This window comes from Batrachochytrium dendrobatidis (genome assembly GCF_000203795.2).
Source record: "Batrachochytrium dendrobatidis JAM81 unplaced genomic scaffold BATDEscaffold_9, whole genome shotgun sequence".
Taxonomy (NCBI): domain Eukaryota; kingdom Fungi; phylum Chytridiomycota; class Chytridiomycetes; order Rhizophydiales; genus Batrachochytrium; species Batrachochytrium dendrobatidis.
Genome location: NW_006281107.1, coordinates 348,794 through 363,267, shown reverse-complemented (window position 1 = coordinate 363,267; position 14,474 = coordinate 348,794). Strand labels below are relative to the sequence as shown.

Here is a 14,474-nt window from a genome sequence, read left to right as displayed (position 1 = left end):
TTTTTACTCTGTAAAATGCCAGCCAAAAACAAAGCAGACTTTGTAATAGTATTGAAGCCCCATTGGCTAGTCTATGGTGATTAAACCCGACCGAGTCCCAATGCTAAACAAATCTAGAATACAGCCAAAACAACCAAGTCTACCGATTAGAATCATTTTGATAACTAATACTCAATTCATATTGTTTATTCAACACAAGATATATTTATCTCACAATCGAGTTCAACATTGAAAATACAGTCCATTCAACACTACATCATCGTGAATTGGCAATTCCAATGCGATTGTTATCAGAATCAAAAATAGTATAGTACAGCTTCATAAACGAATCGCCCAATATCCAAAACCCATGCATATCTAGTCCAACAAATGCTGACACGCAGTATCCAAATCCAAATGGAATCACATAGTCTTCGTTGCGCAGCGTAAATGACACATTGTTCAACATAAAGGTAACTGAAGGCAGTCCTGTGCACGGTATCAACTGAAGTCCGTTTTGATATGGAATCGCACCAAGTTGTTGGTGGATCAGTGTCGCAGATACTGTTGGGATGGCTATAAGCGACGTCCCACTATCAAACACGGCTTGTGCATTTTGTATGAGAGTTGTGCCATTAAAGGTTACCGAGGTTAACCCCACTTGCCAAAATTGTCGTTTGGACAGTGGCAGCCATGTAATGGATCCATCAACATGGCTTGGATCATATCCACCAATTGTCAATACCGAACCTGGTGCACTGTTCTTGGTAAGATATAATCCAAATACTCCAGCTGGTATCAAACCTTGCGCATGCATATTTTCCATTGGTGTTGCTACATTATTGATTGAAATTTCGCGCATGCCTAATCCAAGAACTCCATCATACTTTGTGTTGATGAATGTCGTGCCTGGCTGAGATACAGACTCGGCAAAGCTTTGGTTTGTGACAGTCAGACCAGCCATATAAAAGGTATCAGAGGACATGACACCACTAAGCGATCCTGTTCCATCTATTCATAGAAAATACACATATCTAGTTAGTAATGAATGCAAACAAGTGCATATCCGACATAAACAGGGCCATCTAGTTGCTATGCTAATCATAACAGGCCGATTCCTATTTAACCCCAACAAATGTGCTACCACTTTTGACATTTATATTTACATACATTGAATGGAAAACGTTTGCGTGAGTGAAGTCCAGGTGGATGAAAGCAATCGATTGAACTGAGAATGCTTTACACAGGCTGGATCCGAGCATCGCGTCGAGGGAAGCCTATAGATTCATCGAGTTTAAAAGTAGTATATGCCATGTTGTCAATTTGTGTCAAAAATTCAAACTAGATGTACCAGCATCTGCACATGCTTCTAACCATTTGATCAAATCACTTACCAGAGATTTGCTGATCCAGTATCAAACTGAACCAGAAAGCTTTGCGGCGGTGTTCCCAAAGCGATTCGACCATAATATTGCGCATCAGCACTGTTGGTGACTTCGACATTCCTTGGAGCAGCCAAACTGCTGACACTTCTTGCTTTACGACTTGGTACCCTTGGCTTAGAGCCGTATCGTGTAATAAGAATATCTATCTGTCCCAACAAACTATCTGGAGAGTCCATGAACCTATTGTTGATTTCGATTGGAACAGAAATAGGAGCTGGTGTTTCAACCGTGTTTGTAGTATATGGGTTGTCAATCGCTGGCAATGTGGATGCCGGATCAAATACATCAACTGTAGATTCCAATGGCAATGCTGTTGAAAATTCCTGCAGAAAAGTGGTTTGAGTCGGAGTTGAAAAATCAAGCGGTACATTGCTCAACAATATAGGCGAAGCGACTGAATCTTGTGATGGTGTTCGAGTAAGGAAAAATTGGGTTTCCGCTGCTTCAAGTGCAGTAGGTGAAAATGCATCTGATGTTATCAAAGAATCAGTTGCATCAATCAATTCAAAATTGACATCACTGCTAGGCGTTTTTACAGTCGATGGCGACAGGGATTGGTCCGAGACTGTAGTACTGGTCGAGTATAGAACTGGTAAAATTACTGCATCGTCGGTAGAAGCGAGCGCGGTTTGCTTGAACTCTGTTGTGCTTTGCATCGAGTCTGTAGCAACATCCACTGTTGTCGTGGGACGCTGATCTATTGTTGGAAGCGAGCTACTTGATGGTATGTTATTCAAGTTTACTAAAAAAGCATTCGTTTTTTGTTTGGATGGTAGATTCGAGTAAGACGCGAATGTGCGACGAGATCTGGATTGTGCGTACGGCACTCTCCTAAACGCAACAGCTGTCTCGCAAATGATGGCTAAAACAGTACTTGCAGGTACAAGACGTGGCAGATGCATGATGTTGCCTTTTCAAACGTTTCGAGATGGTTGAATGCTGCAAAAGAAAATGATTTGGATAATTCACAGTTGACAGCCGTTGGTAGGTATCTATTATGAGTAGATTACGTATATTTATATAAAATAAATCTCCGACACGCTTCAAATTCTCGGCCTAAATCACTATCAACTATTTCCCAGTTGAAAGCTATGGAGCGTAGACGTGCGGTTTGGTTGATGTGGCGTAGAGCATGGCAGATTTAGAGCCACTACGATGGATAGCCAATAAAATGCTGGCTTGAATTACATTACAATCTAGCACGTTGTGTGATTTGAGATTAAATGAGCACTAAGAAAGTGCTGAAATGGCAATGCAACCGAGTTGATTGTGGCCGAGTATTGTCTTGATAGATCGCGACGCTGTAACACCATATCAAATACCATGCATACCTATTCCAGCCTGCTGTAACGAAATTGCACTTTTAGGATCATTCGTGCTTCCCTATGCGATACCATTGTTGGGTATATACTATTAGGCATTGTATGTGTTTAGTCAGTCACATGGCTATCTTGAATCTCACTATTTTCACAAAACACTGACTGATATACCAGTTTAATCTCATCAATGCATGTGGCTATGAATATCTATCAATAGCACCAGCGCAAATATACCATGGCTTCAACGATTTCAGCGATTGCAAGTTTGATAGATTGGGGTCGAATACAAGACACTGTAAAACTAACGGCTTTACTGATTGTAGCTCCAACACGGTTGGTTATTTTCAGTGCAGCATATGTTTAATTCAGTTGAATGATGCCCAGATATCCGAGAATGGGAATTTGTTAACAAATAGGATAGGCATATCAATTTGACAAAAGCAATAGCCTATATTTTTACTTGATGATTGACTTGACATTCATTTATGTCGGCCAAGGCTCGATAGTAAGTGGCCTTGATAGTTTGTATTGCAATTGGATATGAACTCGGGTCAATGTGGTTGCAGATTGTGCTGAATCTATACCACCAATAATTCTATATTTGAAAGCCTAATCTGGTGGTATTGGTATATAAATCTAATCTACCCAAAAATGATCAATGTGATTCTATTGGTATTGGTCTATGAATTTCACCAGCATTACTGATATGCCAGATATATTGTGGTTCCGAATATTTTGGATGAGTGCATGTCTGCTTTATTCAAACCTTGCAAGGAGCATTATGTTTAGAATTGCAAAATGGTCAAAGTCAACAACTTGTACATATGATAACGTAAATGCAATTTCGGACATTGCACGACAATCATGGTGGGAATACATCCTGTTATACAACTATTTATTTTGTTGGTATATCAGCACTGCAGATGGTAGCAAGGTGTGCGTTTTTTATCAATCTGGCAATTTTATTTGACCGAATAACTTGTCATGCCAGTACATTTGCATGGGTTGCTACAGTAATGTGGATGTATTGTTTACTATGAATATCCATACAGTTGTGATTGCTGCATAATTAGAGTAAAACCTTGAACAACTCCAATATCTAGTCTTTTGTATTGATACGTCATGAACTAGACCGCTTTCTCAGATTTAGTTGATATGTTGGCCGCTTGCTACTGCACATTCTCAGAAAGCGGAGTTGCAACTATCAATACTTTCCGCCCATTTGATTTTAGTATCTCCATAAATGCAGAGTATAATAGCCATTTGGCATAAATTAGTTTTGAAACACCGTCATTATATTAATATTGTCCCGAAAGAATACAGCTTACGCCTGACGACCTGCATATCTTGGCATTTCAAACTTTTGTATACAAGGCTTGCTTTTTGAACTTGGAGCCATTATTACATTCCGAATAAAACAGTTGCAAAGCTTACCTATATAGATATTCGTATTTGGGCAGCTCAACAAGAAACGCCATTCAATAATGTTGCTCGTGCACACTTTCAAGATCCTGATGTGGGGAATTTCACTGGATGTGGCTATTATCGTGGCTAATGCGTATTTGGTTGTTCGTATTCCAGATAGCAGTTCAACAGAGGCATCTGTAACAACATCATTTTATTCACCAATTATTACAGATACTCTGTCACCATCAGTGATGGATACCTTGCCGATATTGTACAGTAGCACGACCAACGATGATGAAATTTGGTCGACATCTACGACTGGATCAACAAGACTTTCAGATTTATCAACCACCGTTTTAACAACCTACACAGGATCACCAACGCCTAGTATATTGCAAAAAAGCTCCGCATACTCGGATAGTGAGAATTCACAATCATCTGAACTTGTCTCGGATACAGTCGATTTCAATTCAAATCTGTCACCTACCACTATTATATCTGCTTTATCAGATGACAATTCATCCATCACATATCAATCAGTTTCATCATTGAGCAAAAATATTACCGAGCTTAATCCAGCTGTTGTTTCTACGACTCAGACATCTTCTTTGTTTATGTATAGAACTGCTTTATCCAGTTTTCCAATTTCCACATCAGTAGAATCCGATTTTTTAACTCTTTCTGAAAGTTTGTTGACGACCAGCGAGGTACCGACTAAATCGTCGATTGGCCCAACTGCATCCACTGCAACAAGTCTGAACGATGCATATTTTTCTACACAATCAACATATACAGAATCCATCACGACACCGACCGGCTTTGATGTGTCGCAAATTTCAGCAGTATCTGCTCCAATATCGTCCATCCAATCACAAGCGCCATTTGCTCGTATTTCAACTCGATCACCGACCAGTTATGTTGATATTTTGAGACAACTTGAAGCGGACCTTATGTCACAATATTCACGGCGAAGACGTAGGCGTCGACCTATTAGAGCAATTGCCACACCTACCATGAAAGCTGTATCGCAATCTACATATTTGATTACAACAGTGACCGATTCCATTCAGATTTCAACCGCATCGGCTGATTCTTTGATGGCTCAAACCTCGACGCTAGTTTCAACTCAGTTGACATTGACATCAGAATCCTTGCCATTATTTTCGACTGCCACGCAAACAGTATTAGCGACGCCTTCTGTGGTTTCGACAGTTGCTCAAAATTCATCTGGCGAGCCAGTTACGATCCCGATTGTGTTTAATACCAATTTTGACACCAATCCAGATGGTATTATCAGACAGGTTGATTTTCTTCGACAGCGGTATATTTCTCCTGAGCCAGCGTCGTTTGTGAGTAATTTGGTATCTGCGATAAGTAGTGTATTTGTAAAAGCACCACCGCCTGTACCAATTAGCAACACGGCAGATGCACAGTACTTTGGCGTCGTTCAGTTGGGAACACCACCACAAAGTTTCAAGGTTTTATTTGATACGGGATCAGCCAATTTATGGTGGGTTGACTGATACATGTGTAGATACTTGTGTAGATGATTGCAAGAATGGTTCGATTAATGAACGCGAGCATGTTCACTAAATGACTCGATTATATTGATATTTAATATGTAGGGTTCCATCTACTCGTTGTACAGATGCACCATGTATGAACCATGCCAGATATGACTTTACTCGATCGTCTACATTTACTCCAAACAACTCTCCGTTTGCGATCCAGTGTAAGTTGATGTATTATTTGATTTTTTGTTGAGCCATTCATGGATTTCATTTTATGTATAATGCTGACTGTATGATATGCTCAGATGGACTAGGATCGGTTACCGGAGTGATTTCGTCAGATACATTGCAGTTTGCAGGAATCAATATACCTAATCAACAGTTTGCAGAAGCTGTGACAGAGCCAGGAAATACATTCTTGACATCGTCCTTTGATGGTGTCCTTGGACTAGGATTTACAGCGATTTCCATCAACAATATTCCAACACCGATGGATAATATGATAGCTCGTGGACTGATTCCAGCAGGAATTTTTGGATTCTTTCTTACACGAGGAGGGGTATCAGGATCATCGCTCACATTAGGAGGGATTGACACAACTCATGTGAATGGAGCGATTACCTGGATTCCAGTTGTGCGCAAAGCATATTGGGAAGTGGTGATGGATTCTGTAACACTTGGAAAAACGACTTTGGCAACTGGATCTCATGCAGTGTTTGATTCAGGTACATCACTGATTGCAATTCCCACAGTACATGCAAACCAGATTCACCAACAGCTTGGAGCAATACCATTTACCAATGGATTGCAGTTAATACCGTGCAGTGGATTACCACCGATTACATTCGCATTGAATGGTGTAGCATTTACATTACGCAACGAAGACTATGTGCTGCCCTTTGGGTTTGGATATTGCGTGTCGGTATTTGTTGGACTAGATATGAACAACTTTTGGATTCTGGGAGATTCATTTCTCAAGTTTTACTACACTATTTTTGATGTAGATAATGGTCGGATTGGTATTGCCAACTCCAAGTGAACTGAGTCGAGTTTGATATTTTCTACAGTGACATATTCATGCTTTTACGATTGTATTGATACAAAATGAGGAAAATGAAAGAGTCGCATGAAATGATTAAGATTAATTTTTCTAAAAACAAATTGTAACAAAAAGTAAAGAAGTTGAAGTGGATTTGTGAATTGAAAGTTTGAAAGCAAAAGACGAACATTTGACTGGAATTTGACTTGACAATTATTACAATTATTATTACAACAACCATCACAACAACTATTATCACAACAACTATTATTACAACAACAGTTTAAATTCATCATGTCAACTACTTCTGTACCTACACAAAAGTCTATTACTATTCATTACAAACACTTGGACTCACTTGATACCAAGAAAACTGGCCATTCTAGCAACACAACCATCACAGACTCGACAGAAACTAAACCATTACAAAGAAGAATATCTACCGACTCTGCCATTTCCATATCGTCAGTGTCTAGACGTTCGTTTTTACTGCCATTGCAAGAAGTGTCGGATGAAAAGCTGCTTGAACCCCTGCAAAAGGGACCATCACAGCACTACGCTTCTGCTCAAGTCGATTCTTGTCATTCGAGTCGCATGGAAGAGTCATTGGACAGCATCACTGCAGACAGGACGATGCCTTGCATTCCATCTGCTGTATTGACTGACACAGCTGCTCGTCATAGACTCTGTCGCTCTTCTGCATTGAAAATTACTACACTGCAGCATTCAACCTCCACGACTGTTCATCACTGCCATGACTTGGCTCAAGTCGTTCCTCCAATGCTTCAAGCAGAAATGACTGCTCATGAAAGCTACTCTCTTGCTCGTCCTGGATCTGGCGCTTGGGTTCCATTGGGCGATGATGATGCTTGGGGGGCTGCTAGTCCGAACAGAGATGGTCTTCCCCAAGACTCTTCTTTCAATCGATCTCCATGGTCTCGTATGGGTCCTTGGACTCCTTCCTCTCGTTCATGGCAGATTCCTACTCGAGGCATTGGTCCTGACAATGGGTTTGGCATGTCCCGTCGTCAATTGATGCGTCGTCAGTGGTCTCGCATATGCTGCATCCGAGTTGGCATCTTGGCTGGAATCGGTCTGGTTCTAACCATCGTCATTGCTGTCGTTATTGTTACTCATCTACATCAAACTCCTGTCGTATTCGATGCATCTGCTGGTCCTCGTGGAAGTATTCCCGGTTCTCCTCCTGGCCCACCTCTTCCTGTTCTAGGTGTTCTTGGGCTTGGCAATCCTTCTGGTCGTCCTGCCATTTATTTTGGCGCTAGCATCGACTGGGTATGTTGTCTTGCTATTCCATCCTTGAGTTCATGTATTGTTCCAAACACTGTACTGCTTTGTGTCCAAAGCTGACACTACTACGAGGGGTTATTTATCATCCTTGTTTAAATTTTATTTAGGATAATAACGATCCCGAAAATTTCAACAATGATTTTGGTCATGCTGCTGCCATTCAGGATTCCTTCTTTTACATGACGAGCTCTGCTTTGCTTACTTCTGCAAATGTAAACTCTTCAGGTATCTTACACACAGTGTCTGACAGTTTTGCATGGACTGCTGCACTGATTCGTGGAACAGGCGCTATCATGGGCGTGACTGTAATTCCTCTGGCTCCATTGAGCAGTATTCAAAATGACGTGCTTGTTTCACTCGCTAGAAAATGTAAAAGTATCAATTCTATTGGAGTCCCTATTCTTTTGCGATATGCTCCACAGATGAATGGTGAGTTGTTTTGGTCTGGCCTGGTTTTTATTATCGTAGAATCATGATTGAATCCACTGTCGGTTTCTCTAACAGCTCAATTTTCAATACGCATTTTTTATTGTTAGGAAACTGGTTTCCGTATGGACAGGATCCGAAAGCTTACCGTGAATCTTTTGTTAAATTGGCCAACATGGTCCACAATACTACAAACAATACCGCAATGGTATGGTCGCCAGTATCTGCACTTTCGTATCCATTTCCAGGTGGTCGCTTTTTCCCTAATCAAACAGAGTCACGATTTCAACAACTGGACACCAATCAAGATGGTGTATTTAACGCTGAAGATGATCCATTTTTACCCTACTATCCTGGTGATGATGCTGTCGACTGGGTAGGAATCTCTACATTTTACACATCTTCAAATCCTGCCAGAAGCTTTTATCCAATTCCTGCTGGCATGCCATACCCATTTCCTCCAGTATCTCAGACTGCAAATACCACTAGTGCGGCTCCATCCGATGTCAAGGCTATATCCTTTCCAGCTTTTAATGAATCAAGTGGTTTGCCAATCCATATGCAGTCAAGACATTCTACTGTTAATGGCACACCCCTTCCTTCAACATCTTCCATACCATCTCCAAAGTTAAAATCAGATTCCTTGACACTGCTTTCATATCCACTCTCGGGACCTGGACTGGCTGATACAGCTGGAAACTCTTACTCGCCTTATGCATCCACCTTTCCCGCTATCCCTACCTATGACAATCTTCCGCTGCCTAGTCGTAGTATTGGTCCCAATTCTACTAGTTTTGAAGCTCATCTGACTTCAGGAGGATCTCAATACAATTTTTACTCCATCTACGCCAAAGGACATCAAAAACCATTAATTGTTAGCGAGACTGGTGCTGCTTATTACCCTTCTGGTCGTCAGTTGGGTCTTAATGCGACCGAAATGTCGATAAAAGGTGAATGGAGGAGACAAGTGTTTGATTATGATTTGTTGCAGGTAATTCACATGCTTGAATATGATCTAGCAATGTCTTGGGTTTATATACTTTTTGAACTTTAACCTCTTGTATTTTTAGAAATATCCATTGATTCGAGCAATTGTCATGTTTAATAAGATTGTGCCTTTGCAAGCGACTTCTTTGTATCTGGGAAAATCTACATTTTCTGAAAGTCTACATTCAACTGCTGTAGCAGATTTTACATTAACTGAAAACTCTCAAGTTTTGCAGGCCTTTAACATGGATCTTCTACCCTTGATTTTGGCTGCCAATGCTCCCATGGATTCCAATAGTTCTGTAACAAACGGCACTGATAATGGTATTGCACAGACACCGCCTTTATCTATAGGATTACAACCCCAAACTCTCAATATTTCAGGATTCCTCATTTTTGCTAATGGGACTGCAGTGCTACTAAATGGATCATGGACAGTGAGTGGGGCAAGGATGGCTCCACAAGTTGAACCAGATCAGTCCAAACCTATACTACAGGACCCTACGTTTACCAACATTACCAACACTGCAACACCATAGTGATAAAGTGCCTTTTTACATTCAATGGCAATGCTTTCCCTGATTATATGCCATCATCCGTTTTTATATTTTACATTTTAATTATCATTATTCATTATTTTCTGTATACGTGTACATGATAGCCTTTTAAAGTGCCTCCTGGTTTTTCAAATAAATGCGATTTTCTCGTTGTCTGTTTATTAGCCGTGATGAATTAAAATACAGTCATATTCACGTATAATGAAACACTATGATAAACAGTCATGTTTGGTGTCAATCTTATTGAACAATATTTTATTTTGAACTCATTGGTTGACTGGTCTTTGTGCTCATTCTTGAACAAAATACAATGCGAATGTTTACAACTTTGTTCCAATACATTTCACATTCTTGACATTTTTTTAATCTCCAAAACGAATATTTCAAGTAAACATTGCGTAACTGGCATGGAAATAACAGTTGCATTTTTGAGATATGTTGAACTAGATCGCAAACGTGTCTGATATTAGAATAGTTTCAATAAAAGAAATATTCAATCACTGTTCATTCCAAGACCATCATTATAAAGTGTTTTATTTTACGTGAATACGACTATAAATATTTTATTGTATGAATGCTTTGACAAGAACATGTTTGTGAAGTGTACTTTGAGGCATGAGATTATTTCCTGGCACAAACTCGATGCTTTGCTGGTCCAACAGATGGTTTTGGCATTGACTAGCCAGCCAACAAAAAGTGAGTTTACACGTGATTACTGCTGAAATCATGTTCCAACTTAATTTGATAAAATTTCAATTTTTTTTTTGGAAATTTCAAAGTCAAACTTGAAAATTGATTATTATAAAAAAACTGCATTCTAATTGACAAGATTGAGTTTCAGTAATCTTTGGATATTATTACTGTCAATTTGTACGCTTATTCAGCATCATCAAGAATATCATTCAGCATATTTTCTTTAAAAAGCCAACACATGCCATCAACCAAGAAAGATCAGACCACCGTCAACCTCTCAATTCCCAAAAAACAACATGCATCTTCTAAAGTAACTAAAAATATCGTCAATCCATCATCAGATACGTTGGAAGATTCCACGCCGATTTCTGATCATCATATCACTAGCGTGGATGTGGATTCTGACGGAGAGGATACCAGCTCGGTCTATTCCAAATCTACTTTGTTTGTTTCTACTCTTCCATTCACTGCAAAAGCTGATGATCTTGAAGAGTTTTTTTCTCAGATTGGTCCTGTACGTTCTTGTTTCATTGCCAAGCAGAAATTAACCGGCTTGTCCAGCGGTTGTGGATATGTCCACTTTGCCTTGGCTGAGGATGCCCAACGTGCACTTGTTGAACTCAAAAAACAAAAGTTTATGGGCGGTCGAACTTTGAAGATGAAAATTGCCTTGAGAAAGAGCATTGTTGTTCAGAGAAAATCAGGTAAACCTCGTATTCATATTATCAATTTTTTGATGTAGAAACTGAGTGCATATATTTTATTTAGAGGGCATTCCAGTAAACATTGAAGAAGTTGCAGAAATGGAAAAGCAAGCAAGTAAGGATTTTGTCAAAATGAAACGTAAACTTAAAGTCGTTGATACTACACCTGTTTCCAGCACCAGTGCAGTGATCAATGGTCCCTTAGCAAATGCCAAAAAATCTGATTCAACTGGTTCAAAACTTGCATCAAACATGACGACTCTACTTCTTAGTAGGCTTCCAGCAAAACTTACAAAGAAGCAACTGTACAAAAAGTTGCGCAAGTTTGGTGATGTTGAAGATTTACAATTTCCAATCGATGATGTAATGGATGCTGCTTCCCAAGGTAAACATTGTATTTGTTTCGATGCAATCCTAATCTGGCTAAAGGTTACAATTATGCTGCTCAGATGTATTTGTTGCGGCTTGACTGAAAAATGTGTCGGATTTTTAGATTGTGCTCGTGTCATATACAAAAATGAGGATAGTGCACGTCGCGCTCAAAAGCAGCTCAATGAGCATCAGTTCAAAGGTGCAACAATCAAATCAGTTATTGAGCCGACAAAGGTATTTACATTCCATCATATAGTTACAAACTGATACGTTTTACTTGCTACTAATATCTACATTTAATCCAATAATATGCAAAAACAGGCCAAACAACGTGCTCGACTTATTATTCGTAACTTGTCATTTAACTGTAAGCCAGAAAATCTACAGAATGTATTTTCAGCATTTGGCATAGTCAAGGATTGCTCTGTGCCTCATTTAGATGATGGAAAGGCTCGTGGATTTGGGTTTGTCGAGTTTGAAACTATGGATTGTGCTCAACGTGCCTTGCAAGCCGTAAATGGCACCAAGATTTTGAATCGGCCTGTTGCTGTCGATTGGGCTCTTGCCAAAGCTACTTTTGATCGACTTTCTGCATTGCCTACAGCTGAAGGCGAAGATTCAAGTGACAATGAAGACCAAGTCGCAGATGCCGCTCAACATGACAATGAAATGACAACCAGTCTGAAACCCCAAAACAGTCTACACGAATCAATGATGGAAGTGGATGGTGAAGATGGTATGGAGATTACTATGGACGATGAGTCTTCTGAAGAAGATGACGGTATCGAAATCATCATGGATAATGAGGTTGACAGTGACGTTGATCAACCATCCACCAGAAACACTATTCCAGATGAATCCAAGCCATCAAGTAACAAAGCGAGTTCAAGTCAGGACGATGCTGACACTACCTTGTTTATTCGAAATCTATCATTCGAAACAACCGAAAAAGAGCTTTACAACGCGTAAGTTTACTATATGGATATTGTCATGGTTTACAGATTACAACTGACGATAAGAAACTGAATTGGAAATCACTAGATTTTCTACTTTTGGAAAGCTAAGATATGCCAAAATCACTATGGACAAGACCTCTGGTCTTTCAAGAGGTACAGGATTTGTGTGCTTTTATGATGAAAAGAACACGTCCGACTGCCTAGTAGAGTACGAAAAAGCAAAGTCGGTAGCTTTGTTGGTAATGGATCCTACATCGAGCAATGCAGTTCCAGTGCTCCCAACTTCCCGAAATGAATATACAACAGTAAACACTAGCAATTCACACAAGTCCGTTATTACTCCTGAGCTATCACAAATGGCATCCGGCACTAATCCAGCATTTATGCTTGGCGGCAGAATGCTAAGCATTACTATAGCCGTATCCAAGAAACTGGCAGGAGAATTGACATATGATTCTAAATTGCGTCGCCGAGCTCAAGACAAGCGCAACATGTATTTGATGCGCGAAGGAGTTATATTTGCAGGAACCGAGGCTGCCAAGACCATCACTGAGGAAGAACTGTTGAAAAGGACAAACAGTTTTGCAGATCGCAAACGCATTTTGGCTACTAATCCCAACCTCTTTATCTCGCGTACCCGTCTCTCTATTCGGTCGTTGATGCCATATGTTACTGATCATGAGTTGCGAAACACTGCAAAACATGCAGTGATTGCTTTTTGGAAGCAAGTAGAAGAAGGAACTCGTCAACCCCTTGAACCAGAAGTGGTGGATGAAGAGCTACAACAAGGGAACGATGCACCAGGCATCAAACGCAAGGTGACAATACGACAAGCCAAGGTGCTATTAGATATGGATCGACTTGATGCTGTAACCAAAAAACCAAAGTCTAAGGGATACGGGTTTGTTGAGTTTAATTCTCATGCTGATGCATTAGCATGTCTTCGATGGCTCAATAACAACCCAACTGCATTCATTCAAAAAAAACCACAGACTAACAATGCTCAAAAAGCAGATTCAACCCAAGACAAAAAGACTGATAAACAAGTCAAGGCAATGCCAGTTTCCAATACCAAAGTAGCTAAGCGACCGATTGTCGAGTTTGCAGTGGAAAATAGATTGGTACTTAAGCAGAGAGGCGAGCGCGATATCATTAACAAAGCAAAAAATCCAGAATCAACCAAAGTTGAAGGTGCAGCAGCCAGAATAGCTAAAAAGGATCAGATCAAGAAGCGTAAGAGAGATGCTCCAACAGCCGATGAGCCGTCTCAATTACCTAAAACCAAGAAACCAGACATAAAAAGTATTGTTTCCAAGACAAAAGCAGGAAAGACTCGTGTAGATGGATCACAGTCGGTGAGCAGTCTACCCAAGAGACCGAGAGCACTGAATGCTGCTTCTGGTTTGCCAGCATTGGCGGAGACCGAAAAATCAATATCCAAGAAACAAGCAAAGCGTGCTCGACAGGACAAGGAGGAAACAGACTTTACATCCATGGTGGCTCGGTACCGCTCCCAGATAAATGCGCCTTTATCTAAAAATGGAGATGGAACACCACATCCAAGATCCATATCGTCTTGGACTGAGTAATTGTACGCGTCCTTGAAAACAAAACCTCGAGATTAGCGAACATGAAAATAAATTCAAAACTTGTCACAATTGACAATTGAACATGAACAAGATGTTGGTGTGGGTAGTGAACCGGACTGAAGACAACGATATCATTGCTCAGGCATGTGTTTAGCATGTGTTTAATTTAAGAGCCAGTCAAG

General features: G+C 40.2%; 4 protein-coding genes across 4 annotated transcripts; 3 read left to right on the top strand and 1 right to left on the bottom strand.

Moving 5' to 3' along the window:
- Nucleotides 1–256: 256 nt before the first annotated feature.
- Nucleotides 257–1,600, bottom strand: BATDEDRAFT_12559 (uncharacterized protein; the record flags this gene model as incomplete). The annotated part of the gene is made up of 3 exons (XM_006680181.1): nt 257–990; nt 1,150–1,256; nt 1,374–1,600. 3 exons carry the CDS (start codon nt 1,598–1,600, stop codon nt 257–259), a joined length of 1,068 nt encoding a protein of 355 aa, XP_006680244.1.
- A 3,647-nt stretch (nt 1,601–5,247) lies between these two features.
- BATDEDRAFT_20107 (uncharacterized protein) lies at nt 5,248–6,795 on the top strand (the record flags this gene model as incomplete). Its single annotated transcript, XM_006680221.1, has 3 exons — nt 5,248–5,660; nt 5,776–5,882; nt 5,967–6,795. 3 exons carry the CDS (start codon nt 5,248–5,250, stop codon nt 6,698–6,700), a joined length of 1,254 nt encoding a protein of 417 aa, XP_006680284.1. The 3' UTR covers nt 6,701–6,795.
- A 199-nt stretch (nt 6,796–6,994) lies between these two features.
- On the top strand, nt 6,995–10,142 carry BATDEDRAFT_35503 (uncharacterized protein; the record flags this gene model as incomplete). The annotated part of the gene is made up of 4 exons (XM_006680334.1): nt 6,995–7,993; nt 8,116–8,437; nt 8,545–9,425; nt 9,505–10,142. The coding sequence occupies 4 exons, from the start codon at nt 6,995–6,997 to the stop codon at nt 9,958–9,960; spliced, it is 2,658 nt and encodes an 885-aa protein (XP_006680397.1). The 3' UTR covers nt 9,961–10,142.
- A 767-nt stretch (nt 10,143–10,909) lies between these two features.
- On the top strand, nt 10,910–14,292 carry BATDEDRAFT_12759 (mRNA-binding ribosome biosynthesis protein NOP4; the record flags this gene model as incomplete). Its single annotated transcript, XM_006680198.1, has 6 exons — nt 10,910–11,384; nt 11,947–11,981; nt 12,069–12,554; nt 12,642–12,712; nt 12,789–12,942; nt 13,051–14,292. The coding sequence occupies 6 exons, from the start codon at nt 10,910–10,912 to the stop codon at nt 14,290–14,292; spliced, it is 2,463 nt and encodes an 820-aa protein (XP_006680261.1).
- Nucleotides 14,293–14,474: the final 182 nt, after the last annotated feature.